Here is a 17,636-nt window from a genome sequence, read left to right on the forward strand (position 1 = left end):
TACCAGAAAGTATTGATATTTTTCTTCCTATAATAGACCACAAAAAAAAAAAAAAAATTGCAAAAGAACATTTGGAATTTATTATATTAGATTAGCAGGAGTACAATAACCTACTTTTAAAATACATTCTCCTCTATTTCTATTTTGTGTAAAATGTAACATCTATAGCATTGTAAGAACTGTTATTTCTTATCACAATGTGTGTATGGGAGTCGCTCCATCAGGGAGTTTTGGTGCTAAGCTTCTCCTCCTTGGGTATATGTAGGTCTGTCCTTTATAGTTAATGTTTAAACTAGAAACAACAGAGAGAGAGAGAGTTTTTTATGCAGTTACTATGGAGCTAACCAAGGTACTAGTGCTGGTTGCCGCTGGTTGGGCCATTTCCCAGACGCTACCTGTACAGGTAAGTTTATACTTGTAAGAAACTGACATTCTTTGCTATAAGAAACTAATACCTATCTGTGTGAAGAAGCAAAATGGCTTTGGTGGGACTGTACGTGACTGAATATTATGCAGTCTGGACTCATATAATAATATTATATTTGTTTTTTACAGGTCCTTAATAATACACCTAATGGTAAGCATTATGTAAGCATCATGTTATTAACTTATATGGATAGCATTTATTGTTAAAGTTAGAATTTGACATTATTTTCTTCAATTCAATCCTTGATTTAATATTTGTGCATAAGCTTTTCGAATTATTTCATAGTTTTTAATTGATATATTTTTTTAAATGTACAAAGCAGAAAGGACACTATGTCACCTAATCCAAATTTGTTGGGCCAGGGACATAGAAGTCAGTGTGGTGGTACCAGCTCCACCAAAGGGCTTGTTGGACCCTAAAAAAAACAATATGTACAGACAAAGTGAATACACCCCAATCAAGGGGGGACTCAATGCTGGTATATAAACAGGGGGGGTGGAGGGACGACGATTAAATATTTACAGCTTAAATAACTTGCTTAACCCCTTAAGGACACATGACATGTGTGACATGTCATGATTCCCTTTTATTCCAGAAGTTTGGTCATTAAGGGGTTAAAGATGAGCCTTGTGAGGCAGTAAACCAAATCCCCACAGCCATATTTGTACAAAATGTATCCAGTAGATAAACACTTTATTAGGTAAAACAGGAAAAATAATCATTGAAATAAAGCTGGGGAACAAAAATAGTTGTTATGTATATAACACCAGATCCTATCCTCGTCTATTAATCTCAAAATGCAGCTGTATGTAATGGTTAAACCAAGCCTTATAATTGCAGCAATTTCTATCCCATTCTTGAAATGGGATATTCTTATTAGTTCCGATCCAAGCTGGAAATCTATGGAAACAAAAATATGCTCAAGTAAATCTTTAATTAAACTAGCTTGGATCGGCTCTAAATATTACAAAAAAATGTATATTCAAGAAAAATTGTAAATGACACAATTATCACTCTTAAATTATTTAAGAAGAAATTGGGTAAATTAATAAACAAATCCTCTCCACACCAATTGAGGTTCTTCAACTCTATACTAGTGATATAGATTTATCAAAATGGAAAGTTTATAATATTCACATATTTACTAAAATTGCTCCTCTGGGGAAACCCAATTTGGATTGCCTGACCAACAGCTGTTGAATTATGTCAGAATAAGACACTTAATCGATGTTAAGGAACATCCAACATTTGAAAATCTTAGTAATAAACATTCTAAAAATAAACAAATTACTAAAACTTCATATATGGTTAAGAAGCTAATGGTTACAGAGAAAGCTAAATCCATAATCAAATGGGAAAGAGATATACATACATCTTCCCACTGGATACATGGGGAGATGCAATTATCAGGATTAGTTTACAAGTGAAATTTTTTTAAATTACCCATAGATGGTATCTCTCCCCATAGAGAATTAAGTTTAATCACAGATATTCAAATTAATGCTGGAGATGCTCTAAGGAAGAAGGCACACTATACCAAATGTGTTGGAAATGTGAAGCCCAAGTAGAAACTAAAATTAATATTTCTAATTAGTGATGTCGCGAACATTAAATTTTCCGTTTGCGAATGGCGAATGTAAACTTCCGCAAATGTTCGCGAACGAGCAAACCACCATAGACTTCAATAGGCAGGCGAATTTTAAAACCCACTTTTTGGCCATAATAGTGATGGAAAAGTTGTTTCAAGGGGATTAACACCTGGACTGTGGCAGGGGGATCCATGGCAAAACTCCCATGGAAAATTACATAGTTGATGCAGAGTTTTAATCCATAAAGGGCATAAATCACCTAACATTCCTAAATTGTTTGGAATAACATGCTTTAAAACATCAGGTATGATGTTGTAACGATCAGGTAGTGTAAGGGTTACGCCCGCTTCACAGTGACAGACCAAACTCCCCGTTTAACGCACCGCAAACAACCGCAAACAGTCCATTTGCCCAACCGCAAACTCCCCATTTGCACAAGGTTGGATACCAAGCTAGCCATGTACCGTTCCTTGTCCTCACTGATGTCATTGAAGGTCTCTTCCTCCACCCAGCCAAGTACAACACCAAGGGTCCCTGAAAGGTGACAACAAGCCCCCTGTATTTTTTTTTTTTAAATGTACACTACTGTTACACCAGATATGAGTTGCACTGGTGTGACACTGTGCCCTGGCATGCCCTGAAACGCACACATGTGAAACTGACTGCTAATTTATTACAGTCAAAAAAGTTTTTTTTTGTTTTTTTTTTTAAATGCAAGCTATTGTGACACCAGATATGAGGGGTGGCACTGGGACCACCTTAAAAATATTGGATTTAGCTAAAAATCATGATCACTATATACTTTCTCTACAAACCTCTAAAACGAACCAAACTACTCATCCATCCGCTATACCACTTTATCCCACCTAGAACTAGTGCCCAGTTAAAATACTTGACTCTTACTTACCCACACTCAGTCATGCCACACACATTTCACCACTACTCTCACTGAATCCCTCTGACTACGGCTAAATTCATCTTCTACATCAGAACACTTCTCATAAGATTGGGTTGTATCCATGTCTCAGGTCTTTCATTTAGAATAGGGGCAGCTTCGGTCTCCTTCAACACTGACACTCCAGTGCATATTATTAAAAGATTGGGCAGATGGAAATCCTCAGTCTACAACCAATATATTCCACATCCCGAGAAAGAAATGAGGAAAGCTTTTAAAAGTTTGGCTTTGTAAATTTGATGCAATAAGTGTGTTTTTCTTTAATACCTTTTCACCCTCTTTGCATGAACCCAATTTACATATATTACTAATATGTTTCTGAACATATATATTATATTATTCACTCACTCACTCACTCTCTGGGCCGGCATAAGACATCATGCTGCCTAGGTATATACTGTATGTAATACAGAGATACTGAGTGTAATACAGGAATACTGTGTGTAATATAGAGATAATGTGTGTAATACAGAGATACTGAGTGTAATACAGGGATACTGTGTGTAATACAGGGATACTGTGTGTAATGCAGAGATACTGAGTGTAATACAAGGATACAGTGTGTAATACAGGGATACAGTGTGTAATACAGAGATAATGTGTGTAATACAGAGCTACTGAGTGTAATACAGGGATACTGTGTGTAATATAGAGATACTGAGTGTAATACAGGGATACAGTGTGTAATACAGAGATACTGAGTGTAATACAGGTATACTGTGTGTAATATAGAGATACTGAGTGTAATACAGGGATACTGAGTGTAATATAGAGAAACTGTGTGTAATACAGAGATACTGAGTGTAATACAGGGATACTGTGTGTAATACAGGGACACAGTGTGTAATACAGGGATACAGTGTGTAATACAGAGATACAGTGTGTAATACAGAGATACTGAGTGTAATACAGGGATACAGTGTGTAATACAGAGATACTGAGTGTAATACAGGGATACTGTGTGTAATATAGAGATACTGTGTGTAATACAGAGATACTGAGTGTAATACAGGGATACAGTGTGTAATACAGAGATACTGAGTGTAATACAGGTATACTGTGTGTAATATTGGGATACAGTGTGTAATACAGGGATACTGTGTGTAATACAGGGATACTGTGTGGAATACAGGGATACAGTGTGTAATACAGGGATACAGTGAATGTAATGTAATAGAATTAAGGGAGGAAGACATGGAGAGGGGGGCAGTAAATGTAATATAATAGAATTAAGGGAGGACGACATGGAGAGGGGGCAGTAAATGTAATATAATAGAATTAATGGAGGAAGACATGGAGAGGGACATGGCACTAAAAGACTGTGTCCACTCCGGGCAGCAACCAGCTGACCCGTGTGAGTCAGGCTGGGGCTGCCGGGAGTGGACAAGGGGGGGATATGTGGCGGGACATCGCCACTAAGTGCCATGTCCCCTGAGTATTCAGAGGTTTGGTTTTATATTTTGTGTCTCCAATATGTACTGTGATGGTTTTCCCTTGTGTATGTCTTGCTATTACTGCATTGCAGAACATTTAAAAGTTGACAGTTGACAGTTAACTCCTGGAGCCGTGAATAAAAATTGCCAGTTGACTCCCAGGCTATCCTTGGGAATGGGAATTATTCTGTGTGTCCTGCCTTCTGTATGATGAACCCTGAGTACCAACTGAGAGCCCTTGGATTAACCCCTGCCGCTCTGCTACAAGGCTCCCATTGGCCCACATCATTCCAGCACCCCCACACACGAACGTTTTGGGGGCGTAGGCATGACGTGGGCCAATCACTGGTGTAACAGTAGTGTACATTAAAAAAAAAACTAGAAATTTGACTGTGAAATAATAGCAGTCAGTTTCCTTCACACGTGTGCGTTTCAGGGCCTGCCAGGGCACAGTGTTACACCAGTGCAACTCATATCTGGTGTAACAGTAGTGTACATTTAAAAAAAAAAAATACAGGGGGCTTGTTGTCACCTTTCGGGGACCCTTGGTGTTGTACATGGCTGGGTGGAGGAAGAGACCTTCAATGACATCAGTGAGGACAAGGAACGGGACATGGCTAGCTAGGTATCCAACCTTGTGCAAATGGGGAGCTTGCGGTTGTGCAAATGGACTGTTTGCAGTTGTTTGCGGGACGTTAAACTGGGAATTTGGTCTGTCACTGTGAAGTGGGTGTAACCCTTACACTATAGACACAAAAAAGGGATGAGATACGGCTGTATAAAATCTAAAACAGGAACAGAAACAGAAAAAGAAACATAGTGTGATACAGCAAAGTGAGGGACAATGCGCTAATACAGTGTTGCACTCACGAGATCCAGGTGAATAAATCGCCAAAATGAGAGCCTGCCCAAATTGATTTGGGTGGCTATGCGTCTCCACTCTCCACTGGAACTCCAAGCGGACCAAAGATGGAATGAGACTTCAATAGAGGTAGGTTTGATGGATATGCAGATTTATTAATTATAAAAAGGCTATCAATTGGTAGCCGTATTTTAAATAAAGTAAAAACAAAGTAAAAACAAAAACAAGGTCCTACGCGTTTCGTTCCTATACAAAGGAACTTCCTCAGGGACCAAAATACAATTCCATAAAATCAGTCAGTACAAAAATTGCATACAACCTTATCCCCCCAATAAGTCTCTATAAATAGGCCTAAGCCTTCAGTTCATTGGTAGATCCAGTGGGAGTTACCCTTGATTGTTGACCCGGTTCAGATGTGGAGTGTCCATCCGGTTGGTTCTGGTGTGGAGAAGGTGTTCCGACGGATAATTCTGGCGCCAGCCGATGAAACCGGAAACCGGAAGTAACATTCCGTTTGTACTTCCGCGTTCCATTGCCCTATGCGTTCCAACTCATAAACGAAAAGCAGTTAGATAGGTCGCCATCTAGAGGTCTCCCAGAATATAACAATTATGATATTACTGCACAGTGTAATCTGTTTATAGCAGGCGGACTTCTTTTAACAGAGGATAATTGTAATCTGGATAATTAGATTTAAATGGTCCAGTACTTTCAAAACAATATATTTTCAATCTACTACCCTCCTGTTGCAATTCAATATTGAGAGTTCTCAATTTGTCCTTTATCAGTACAGTACATCTGAGAAACAATCTGATTCCGTTTATTTTATCGGTATTATGGAACCCTCTAAAATGATATTGATATGAGACTAAACTGATCCATCACATAAATCATCTTATAGTTTCATTGTGTGAAGAAAATGATAATAATAATAATACATAGTGACGTCATATTTAATGGACAATTGGCAATTTAGTAGATGCTGATCATAATTCCTATAATACTAATCAAAAAAATATTAAAGAATGTATTTACAAATTATATACACCTGTGAAAACACCTTAATATGAGCATTATCATCAAATACATTTAGGTGTCAACCCATAATGTGTGAATTTATTTAGTGTTATATATCTATATGTTTAATGTATTGGAGGAGTTTGAATCATAAACTCCATATTACAAAGTGCTCCTAGTGGTGTATCCTAAAGATCGAGTAATAATCTTATATTAATACTTTCTGTGAATCTGTTCCTTAAATTGTAATAGTGTGAATTTATCTCACGGGATACAAATCTCTTAGCCCTTATATAAAGGAGGGCAAGAAAAATTGTAGACCCAAAGAAAAAAAGAGAAAAAAAAGGGGAGGAAAGAATGAGGGAAAAGGGAGAAAATCCCTCCCATCTAGGCACCGTCGTAGGATGACCCAAAAGCTGAGACCAGATTTAATCCAGGAAACATATGAGATCTATGTCATGATTAAGTCCTTTGGGGTGAAGAGTCTGTAGTTTATGAATCCAAAAGGTTTCACGTTGTGATAGTTTTTTGAGTCTATCTCCTCCCCTCCAGTAAGGTGATACTCTCTCAATTCCCACACACTTAAAATTGGAAAAAGAAAAGTGGGGACATGTATTACAGTGGGTAGGTACAGAGTGAGTCTCAAGCTTCTTTTTTATATTATTAAGATGTTCCATGAATCTGATCTTGAGAACCCTCTTGGTACGACCCACATATTGCTTGCCACACGGACACTGCAGTAAATAAACTACAAAGTCCGTGTGGCAACCAATATCACTTTTGATGTTAAACTCTTCTCCCGTGCTGTAGCTACAGAAAAGGTTTGTTCTGGGTACAAGGCTGGTGGTACAAGCCTTGCACATGTGACATCCCCTAAAGAATCCCGATGTCTCAGGAGCTTTTTGGTTTTTAAGTTTGAGGGCATAGCTGGGGGCTAACATGTTTTTGAAGTTCCTATTCTTTTTATAAATGACTGTGGGTAATTGTGGTAAGGTGGTCCCCAATACTGGATCCTGTAATAGGATCGGCCAATGTTGTTGTAGGCATCTTTTAATTTTGTTGTAATCGGTATTGTATTGGGTTAGAAAAGCTAATGAAAATTTTTTCTCATCCTTAGGCATATCGATCTGGGGCTTGTCCCCTAGTAGCTTGTTTCTATTGACTTGTTTGGCTAACCGGATCTCTCTCTCCAGAGTATTCTTTTTGTAGCCTTTCTCTATTAGTTTATTTTTGACATGTGTAGATTGAATGTTAAAATCCTGGCTGTCGGAGCAATTGCGCCTTAAGCGTGTGAATTGGCTTTTCGCAATGCCCCTAAGCCAGGGTTTATGATGGCAACTTTGCCGATGAACAAACCCATTCCCGTCAGTGGGTTTGAAAAAGCACTTGGTTTTGATCTCTCCCTTATCGAGGAACAAGGTGAGGTCCAAAAAATGGATCACATCTTTGTTCCAGACAGGGGACAGTACCAAGTGGGGAGGAGATAGACTCAAAAAACTATCACAACGTGAAACCTTTTGGATTCATAAACTACAGACTCTTCACCCCAAAGGACTTAATCATGACATAGATCTCATATGTTTCCTGGATTAAATCTGGTCTCAGCTTTTGGGTCATCCTACGACGGTGCCTAGATGGGAGGGATTTTCTCCCTTTTCCCTCATTCTTGCTTGTACCACCAGCCTTGTACCCAGAACAAACCTTTTCTGTAGCTACAGCACGGGAGAAGAGTTTAACATCAAAAGTGATATTGGTTGCCACACGGACTTTGTAGTTTATTTACTGCAGTGTCCGTGTGGCAAGCAATATGTGGGTCGTACCAAGAGGGTTCTCAAGATCAGATTCATGGAACATCTTAATAATATAAAAAAGAAGCTTGAGACTCACTCTGTACCTACCCACTGTAATACATGTCCCCACTTTTCTTTTTCCAATTTTAAGTGTGTGGGAATTGAGAGAGTATCACCTTACTGGAGGGGAGGAGATAGACTCAAAAAACTATCACAACGTGAAACCTTTTGGATTCATAAACTACAGACTCTTCACCCCAAAGGACTTAATCATGACATAGATCTCATATGTTTCCTGGATTAAATCTGGTCTCAGCTTTTGGGTCATCCTACGACGGTGCCTAGATGGGAGGGATTTTCTCCCTTTTCCCTCATTCTTTCCTCCCCTTTTTTTTCTCTTTTTTTCTTTGGGTCTACAATTTTTCTTGCCCTCCTTTATATAAGGGCTAAGAGATTTGTATCCCGTGAGATAAATTCACACTATTACAATTTAAGGAACAGATTCACAGAAAGTATTAATATAAGATTATTACTCGATCTTTAGGATACACCACTAGGAGCACTTTGTAATATGGAGTTTATGATTCAAACTCCTCCAATACATTAAACATATAGATATATAACACTAAATAAATTCACACATTATGGGTTGACACCTAAATGTATTTGATGATAATGCTCATATTAAGGTGTTTTCACAGGTGTATATAATTTGTAAATACATTCTTTAATATTTTTTTGATTAGTATTATAGGAATTATGATCAGCATCTACTAAATTGCCAATTGTCCATTAAATATGACGTCACTATGTATTATTATTATTATCATTTTCTTCACACAATGAAACTATAAGATGATTTATGTGATGGATCAGTTTAGTCTCATATCAATATCATTTTAGAGGGTTCCATAATACCGATAAAATAAACGGAATCAGATTGTTTCTCAGATGTACTGTACTGATAAAGGACAAATTGAGAACTCTCAATATTGAATTGCAACAGGAGGGTAGTAGATTGAAAATATATTGTTTTGAAAGTACTGGACCATTTAAATCTAATTATCCAGATTACAATTATCCTCTGTTAAAAGAAGTCCGCCTGCTATAAACAGATTACACTGTGCAGTAATATCATAATTGTTATATTCTGGGAGACCTCTAGATGGCGACCTATCTAACTGCTTTTCGTTTATGAGTTGGAACGCATAGGGCAATGGAACGCGGAAGTACAAACGGAATGTTACTTCCGGTTTCCGGTTTCATCGGCTGGCGCCAGAATTATCCGTCGGAACACCTTCTCCACACCAGAACCAACCGGATGGACACTCCACATCTGAACCGGGTCAACAATCAAGGGTAACTCCCACTGGATCTACCAATGAACTGAAGGCTTAGGCCTATTTATAGAGACTTATTGGGGGGATAAGGTTGTATGCAATTTTTGTACTGACTGATTTTATGGAATTGTATTTTGGTCCCTGAGGAAGTTCCTTTGTATAGGAACGAAACGCGTAGGACCTTGTTTTTGTTTTTACTTTGTTTTTACTTTATTTAAAATACGGCTACCAATTGATAGCCTTTTTATAATTAATAAATCTGCATATCCATCAAACCTACCTCTATTGAAGTCTCATTCCATCTTTGGTCCGCTTGGAGTTCCAGTGGAGAGTGGAGACGCATAGCCACCCAAATCAATTTGGGCAGGCTCTCATTTTGGCGATTTATTCACCTGGATCTCGTGAGTGCAACACTGTATTAGCGCATTGTCCCTCACTTTGCTGTATCACACTATGTTTCTTTTTCTGTTTCTGTTCCTGTTTTAGATTTTATACAGCCGTATCTCATCCCTTTTTTGTGTCTATATATGTTGTAAAAGGTCGGGAACTGGGCCACGACCTTGAGAGGCTGTTATTACTATATGAGATAAGTATAAGTTTATTCTGATACTATTGGTACTTATTTGGAGGTACCATATACATACATACTGTTTGTATTTTTCTGTAACCCTTACACTACCTGATCGATACAACATCATACCTGATGTTTTAATGCACGTTATTCCAAACAATTTAGGAATGTTAGGTGATTTATGCCCTTTATGGATTAAAACCAGACTCTGCATTTTCCATTGGAATTTTGCCATGGATCCCCCTCCAGCATGCCACAGTCCAGGTGTTAGTCCCCTTGAAACAACTTTTCCATCACTATTGTGGCCAGAAAGAGTCCCTGTGGGTTTTAAAATTTGCCTGCCTATTGAAGTCTATGGCGGTTCGCCGGGTTCGCCCGTTCACGAACATTTGCGGAAATTCACGTTCGCCGTTCGGGAACCGAAAATTTTATGTTCGTGACATCACAAGTTACTGGCTATGGGAGGGATAATGTATAATACACACAGGTTACTGGCTATGGGGGGATAATGTATAATAAACACAGGTTACTGGCTATGGAGGGATAATGTATAATAAACACAGGTTACTGGCTATGGGGGGATAATGTATAATAAACACAGGTTACTGGCTATGGAGGGATAATGTATAATAAACACAGGTTACTGGCTATGGGGGGGATAATGTATAATAAACACAGGTTACTGGCTATGGAGGGATAATGTATAATAAACACAGGTTACTGGCTATGGGGGTATAATGTATAATAAACACAGGTTACTGGTTGTGGGGGTGATAATGTATAATTAACACAGGTTACTGGCTATGGGAGGATAATGTATAATAAACACTGGTTACTGGCTATGGAGAATAATGTATACAAAAAAAATGAATGCAGCTTCAGAATTAATCTAAATTGTATGCTGTCTAGGAGGTGGGAGGGTCTGGGAGGGAGGGTCTGCTGCTGATTGGCTGGAATGTGCCTGCTGACTGTGAGGTACAGGGTCAAAGTTTACTCAATGATGATGAATAGGGGGCGGACCAAACATTGCATATGTTCGCCGTCCGTGGCGAACGCGATCACGCTATGTTCACCAGGAACTATTCGCCAGCGAACCGTTCGGGACATCACTATTTCTAATATATTTTTACAATTAGGTAGACATCAGGCAACACTATCACTCCAAACATTCTTATTCCATTTAGATTTTCCAAATTGTAACTCTGAACAAAATTTTTTACCTTTTTGGCCAGAAATAAATAACCAGATTAAATATCAAATGCAGATGCAATAAGTATTCTACAAAAAACAGACAGGATCTCACTATATTAGAAATGATGGGAAAAACTGACCAATATTTCTCAAATTAATAGTAGTAACATACCCGAGTGTAACGAAAAAAATAAAAAAAAAAAGTTGAACAGAAATGTAAATTGGCTGAAACTAAAGGTATCATTTTACCTCCAAGTAGCCACTATGACATCACATTCTCCACCCATATTATATTATATCTTTTCATCTCTCTCAAGTTTAATAAATCGGTTCTATTTCTTGTTGTTGATTTTTATTGTTCTTTTCTTTGTCTAAAAGTACGAATGATTGAATTGATGAAATGTATTAAATGTTGCATTGGGATAACGCACCTATAAATATTCCAATGTTATAACTGTATGTATTTGCATTTGTAAATGTATACATCTTTAATAAAGACAAAACAATAAAAAATATATATCCACCAATATTAAATCATTTGAAAAGCAGAACCAACAATCTTAACTTGAGGCTTTGGATATTCTTCAGTGAGTTCAAGCCATAGGGTGGGAGACAAATCATAAAAATGTTACTGTCTGTGTGATTACATCATGCCTCTGTAATTTGTGTCCTCAGAGAATGAAACAGCGTTTGAAAGAATATTAACAATGAACAAAGGTGAGAATTGAAGAAATGTAATTGTCTTGTAACTAATGTGATTTTAAAATGAAGAGAGAGAGTTTGTATTGTAAGTTCTGCATTTTATTTCATTGACAAACAATTTTTTGTCTGTGTGCATCACATTTTTCTTGGGTGAAATATACTATCGTGTAGCAGCTTTACATCTATGTCAAATAAATAAACTATCAATACAATTGTAATGAGAATTTTAATATTAAGTATAAGCACTTGGTAGACAATAGATTCCAAATATTTTTTTACCATGTCATAAAAACCACATTACACTGTGTGACACTTAACACTATGGAGCACAGGATACTTCAATTTTAGGTCAATTTATTAAAATCTTGGAATACATTATATTCATAACACTGAATCATGGGATAGGAAATACATTAAGAATAATATCCACTATCCAGTGACATAGGCTATACAATAACATGTTACAGCTCACTTGATTAACAAAAATCTAAACAGAGAGCCGTACACAATGTCTATATCCCCAAAGTTTCAGCATAAAAATATCTTTCTCAATGAATCAGTATAATTCAACATTTGTTCTCACAGTTTATGATATCTCCAGATCCCTTTGATGATGATATTCTACATTTCCAGATTTAGATGTATTAATGCTTGTCAGGGGCATATCCAGGATTCATATTTAGGGGGGCACATCTGGGCCAGCGACAAAAGTGGGGGGGCAGTTATAAAATACTCATTAATACTTATATATAGTATCTCACAAAAGTAAGTACACCCCTCACATTTTTTTTTAAATATTGTATTATTATATATTTATTATATTAATTATATCTTTTCATGTGACAAATGACACTCTGATACGGTTTAGACATTATTGGTTGTGTGTTATTTTGAGGGGACAACAAATTTACACTGTTATATGAGCTGTACACTTACTACTTTACATTGTAGCAGAGTGTCATTTCTTCAGTGTTGTTACATGAAAAGATATAATAAAATATCAAATATATATATATATATATATATATATATATATATATATACACACACACATATGCACACACATAAATACACAGGGCTCGACAAATCTAGAAATTTCACACTGGCATCTGGGATTTGTAATCCCCTTGCTAAGCCGCAAAGGAAACATTGAAGGTGTCCACTGCGTGGAGCTTTAAAGCTGTTCGCCACAAGGAGCATGGAGGCGGCGCGCGAGGGAGCAGTAACCTTCCTGCAGTTCTTCTCTGCTCCCTCGCGTGCTGTTTAGTGACATGACGTAACTCCGGCCCTGGCATCACTAGAGGGCAGGCCCGTCGCTACCCGACAGGCAAACCAAGCAACTGCTTGGGGCCCCGAGCTGGCCCGGGGCCCCAAGCAGAGCCGGCAGGGCTGCCATCAGGGCATGCGCTCCTGGGGGGCCCGGACTTAAGTGAGTGGGGGTGGGGGGGAGGGAGGGAGAAAATTTAAGTGAGTGGGGGTGGGGGGGTGGGGGGTTTGGGAGAAAATGTAAGTGAGTGGGGGTGGGAGGGAGAAAATGTAAGTGAGTGGGGGTGAGTGGGAGGGAGAAAATTTGAGTGGGGGAGGGAGGGAGAAAATTTAAGTGAGTGGGGGTGGGAGGGAGGGAGAAAATGTAAGTGAGTGGGGGTGGGTGGGAGGGAGAAAATTTAAGTGAGTGGGGGTGGGGGGAGGGAGAAAATTTAAGTGAGTGGGGGTGGGGGGAGGGAGAAAATGTAAGTGAGTGGGGGTGGGAGGGAGGGAGGGAGACAATTTAAGTGGGTGGGGGGGAGGGAGAAAATTTAAGTGAGTGGGGGTGGGAGGGAGGGAGAAAATGTAAGTGAGTGGGGGGAGGGAGGGAGGAAATTTGAGAAGGGGGGGGGAGGGAGGAAATTTGAGGGAGAGGGAGGGAGGATATTTGAAGGGGGGAGAGGAAGGAAATTTGGGGGGGAGGAAGGGAGGGATTTTGAAGGGGGAGAGGAAGGAAATTTGGGGGGGGAGAGGAAGGGAGGAAATTTGAGGGAGAGGAAGGGAGGAAATTTGAAGGGGGGAGAGGAAGGAAATTTGAGGGAGGGGAGGGAGAGGTAGGAATTTGAGGGGGGAGAGGAAGGGAGGAAATTTGAGGGAGGGGGGAGAGGAAGGGAGGACATTTGAGGGAGGGGGGAGGAAGGGGAGAAATTTGAGGGGGAGAGGAAGGGGAGAAATTTGAGGGGGAGAGGAAGGGGAGAAATTTGAGGGGGAGAGGAAGGGGAGACATTTGAGGGGGAGAGGAAGGGGAGAAATTTGAGGGGGGAGAGGAAGGGGAGAAATTTGAGGGGGGAGAGGAAGGAAATTGGAGGGGGAGAAGGAAGGAAATGAGAGGGAGGGGGAGAAGAAGGAAATTGGAGGGGGAGAAGGCAATGAGAGGGAGGGGGAGAAGAAGGAAATTGGAGAGGGGGGGAGAAGAAGGAAATTGACGGGGGTAGGGGGAGAGATTGACATCCATCACACACACACACACACACACACAATACACCCCTTGCACACAGAAAAACACACAATGCATTACACACAGACACACATACACAAGCAATACATCCCTTACACACAGCAACACACAATGCACCCCTTCCACACACTCAGTGCATCCCTTACAGCAGTGTTTCCCAACCCAGTCCTCAAGGCACACCTACCAGTCCAGGATTTAGGGGTGACCCAGTTGTGTCTAAGGTGTTTTTTTCTTTTTTTTTCTAAAAACACCTTAGACAAAACTGGGTAATCCTTAAATCCTGGACTGGTAGGTGTGCCTTGAGAACTGGGTTGGGAAACGCTGCCTTACAGACACACACACTGCATCCCATACATACACAAACTCACCTTGCAGCCCTTACACATACAAACACAGATTCACACAAAGCATTCCTTACACACATATCAGGACATCCCCTACTCCTGTGAACAAACTATTTGGTGGAACATGAAGGTGGACCCTGGGACCCAGACCTTGAGCTGTGTAAATGGCCCTCAAAAAAATGGAGCTGCTTCCCGTTCTCCCAGAACATTGATTTTTGTGACCACAGTTACAAACCGCCTCCAGAGAGCCTGTTCTACACCAGACCAGTGGAGCCAGACGGCAGCTGAAGCCCATCATCATCCTCATCTGGTTGTAAGTAGGCAATCTAGTATATTATTCGTGGCACTAATCTCTAATTTACCTCACATTAAAGAAACACTATAGTCCCCAGAACCACTGCAGCTTAATGTAGTGGTTCTGGTGTCTATAGCCTGTCCCTGCAGGCCTTTTATTGTATTGTGATGGGGGGGACCCGGGTGCAGGCCCAGACCTTGAGCGTGCATGTGGGGGGTGGGGTTGGAGTTTGGGGGGGCCTCCATGTCTGTTTTGCTTGGGGCCCCCAAATTCCTTCAAACGGCCCTGCTAGAGGGGAGCAGAGAGAAACATCAAGAGATTAGAGAGGACACCAGGGAAAGATCCACTCAGCTCTCCCAAAGGTAGGGATGCTGGGTAGATTTAAATAAAGATAAAAATAGCAATTTGTGAGTGTCTGTGCGTGTATGTGTATGTGTCATATATATACATAAAAATATTAAAAAATAACCGGCACTCTTGGGTTTGATTCATCCGTTTTATTGTTGGTACATCTAAAATAGTCAACGTTTCAGCTCCCGATCGGAGCTTTCATCAGGACACATAGCATATATATATATATATATATATATATATATATATATATATATAATACAAGGCCTTTAGGTTATGGCCCCTATTTATACTCCTAGCCCCTACTCACCTCTGCCGTTCAAACTGTTTGACTTCGCCTTAGCAACCAGCACTTCCCGTCCAAAGTTACCGCCCCCAAAAAATTTAAAAATGTCAAGCCTCCAGAAGGAGTCCTGTAACCAGCAGTTTCCTCTGCCTCCGACCTCCGTGCCTGCCACCTGGCTTCTCACCGCCCTCAGTACCCGGCTTGCAGCTTCTGGTCACGAGCCGGCACGTCCACGTAAGCATAAACATGGGAAAAAGCGTTTGGGCCTAAAAACGCATGGATAGGCTCCCTTCATTAATACTTACCTGTTCATGCGTAATTACCCTATACAAAGTGGGGGGTGCAAGTAAAAAGAGAACAAAATGAATACTTATATTCAATATTTGTTAATCTTGTAGATAATCTGAAAGATAGAACAATATACACATAGCATAATACTGTATATATGTAAAAAAGATGTGTAATAGAGGTAATGGGTCACTCACGATATATAGAGCCTAGAATAGTAGGCTCTAACTGTGATCACTTGTGAAAAATCAGCTTTTTCAGGCTATACACACGGTCTTCTTGTAGTATTAGATTTCCTCTCCCCAGTGTATAAAGGATAAATGCCAAACCAGGATGAATGAGGTACAAAGAATTTTACTCCAATAAAATAAAAGATCCGCGGTAAAAATAAATAAAACACTAGCGCGTTTCGACTCAGTCTTTAAGTGCATAAGTTGAACTGCTTTCGATGTGCTTTTAAACCGGTCTTCTGGAAATTCAATTTCCCGCTCGGTGTTTCTCCGCATTCTACTTCCGGTTGTGACGTCATGACGTATCCGCCGTTATTGCGTCATTTCCTGTGTGTCCATTTTGAATCTTCCGGAAGTAGTAGGTTCAATAACTCGGAAGACACCATTTTAATTGTGGGCAAAAAGTCCATAAAATAAGAAAGCAACAATAATAGTAGATAATGTAAATATTTCCAATTGTAAAATGACAAATATACATATGAAGAGAGACAATAACAATCCATCATAAAAAATTACACAGAATAATTTAAAATTATGTAATTAAAACCGCACTCACATAAACATACATTATAGGTGACCCCCTTCCAGCAGAAGAGCTGGCAACTGGGCAGAATGCAGCTGGCCTCTGCCCTACCTAACCCTATGTTTTGGGACCTGATGACCCAGCAACCAACCCAGCTGAACTGCTGGCTACAGGATAGAGCACCGCTGGTCTCTGTTCACCATGCATGGATCAGGGAAACTGCACCCTCCATTCCTAGCGAGTACTTGGTCCAACCAGGGGGAAGTGCATCCAGGTTGTTTCCCCGCAGGAAACTGGATGTACAAATGGGCACTTGTGGCAGGAGGCTGTCTGGATGACTACATCTTTTGGGAAAGGCCACCAGACTAAGACCGATTGGAGGTCTGGGGTCTGGAAAGTCTCCCAGGGAGGGAGGAACTCGCCTACGCTTTATTGACCCTGGACTTACCAAACCCTTGGGAGTTCTGCGCGGACTGCAAGCTCCCGTTTATACACAGAGGCATTGTTACAAACTGCCATTTGTAACTGTTATTTTATTCGACAAATTCCCCTGCTTCCCTCTGTTATGGAGAAGCCTAATTGCCAGCATGCTGCCCCATGACTATGGAATGGCAGTTATACAGTTACTTTTACAGTGCAGAAAGGTTTATCCCTCCCTTTCTGCACAGCTGTTCGGTAGATTTTATCTACCGAACAAACAGCCTTTGATTCAGCCTCCCCAGAGCCGTGGGAAGCCGGCCGGCGCCGTTAATTGGCCACCCAGAAGCTGGCGTGTGCCTCCAATGGACCTCCCTGAAGCCGCGGTTAACCGCGGCTTAACGAGCGTGTGCCGGCAATTGACCACCCAGTAGCTGCGGTTAACCGCAACTTAATTGATTGTTACTGGGTGGTCGCGGTTACACTTAGCCGCCACACGATAGCGGTGTTCTGGAGCTCCCCGGGCAGCCAGCGCTTTTCTGC

At 40.2% G+C, this 17,636-nt stretch overlaps 1 protein-coding gene across 1 annotated transcript in view; it reads left to right on the forward strand.

Annotated features, from left to right (window-relative positions):
* Positions 1-306: 306 nt before the first annotated feature.
* Positions 307-17,636, forward strand: part of LOC134585412 (hatching enzyme 1.2-like) — a 140,668-nt gene continuing 123,338 nt past the window's right edge. Inside the window, exons 1-3 of the mRNA XM_063440825.1 lie at positions 307-403; positions 556-577; positions 11,851-11,892. Of these exons, the coding sequence (XP_063296895.1) occupies positions 335-403; positions 556-577; positions 11,851-11,892 (133 nt within the window). The 5' untranslated portion in view covers positions 307-334. The remainder of the gene's footprint in view (positions 404-555; positions 578-11,850; positions 11,893-17,636) is intronic.

The sequence above is a fragment of the Pelobates fuscus genome, chromosome 2, assembly GCF_036172605.1.
Source record: "Pelobates fuscus isolate aPelFus1 chromosome 2, aPelFus1.pri, whole genome shotgun sequence".
In the NCBI taxonomy this organism is placed as follows: domain Eukaryota; kingdom Metazoa; phylum Chordata; class Amphibia; order Anura; family Pelobatidae; genus Pelobates; species Pelobates fuscus.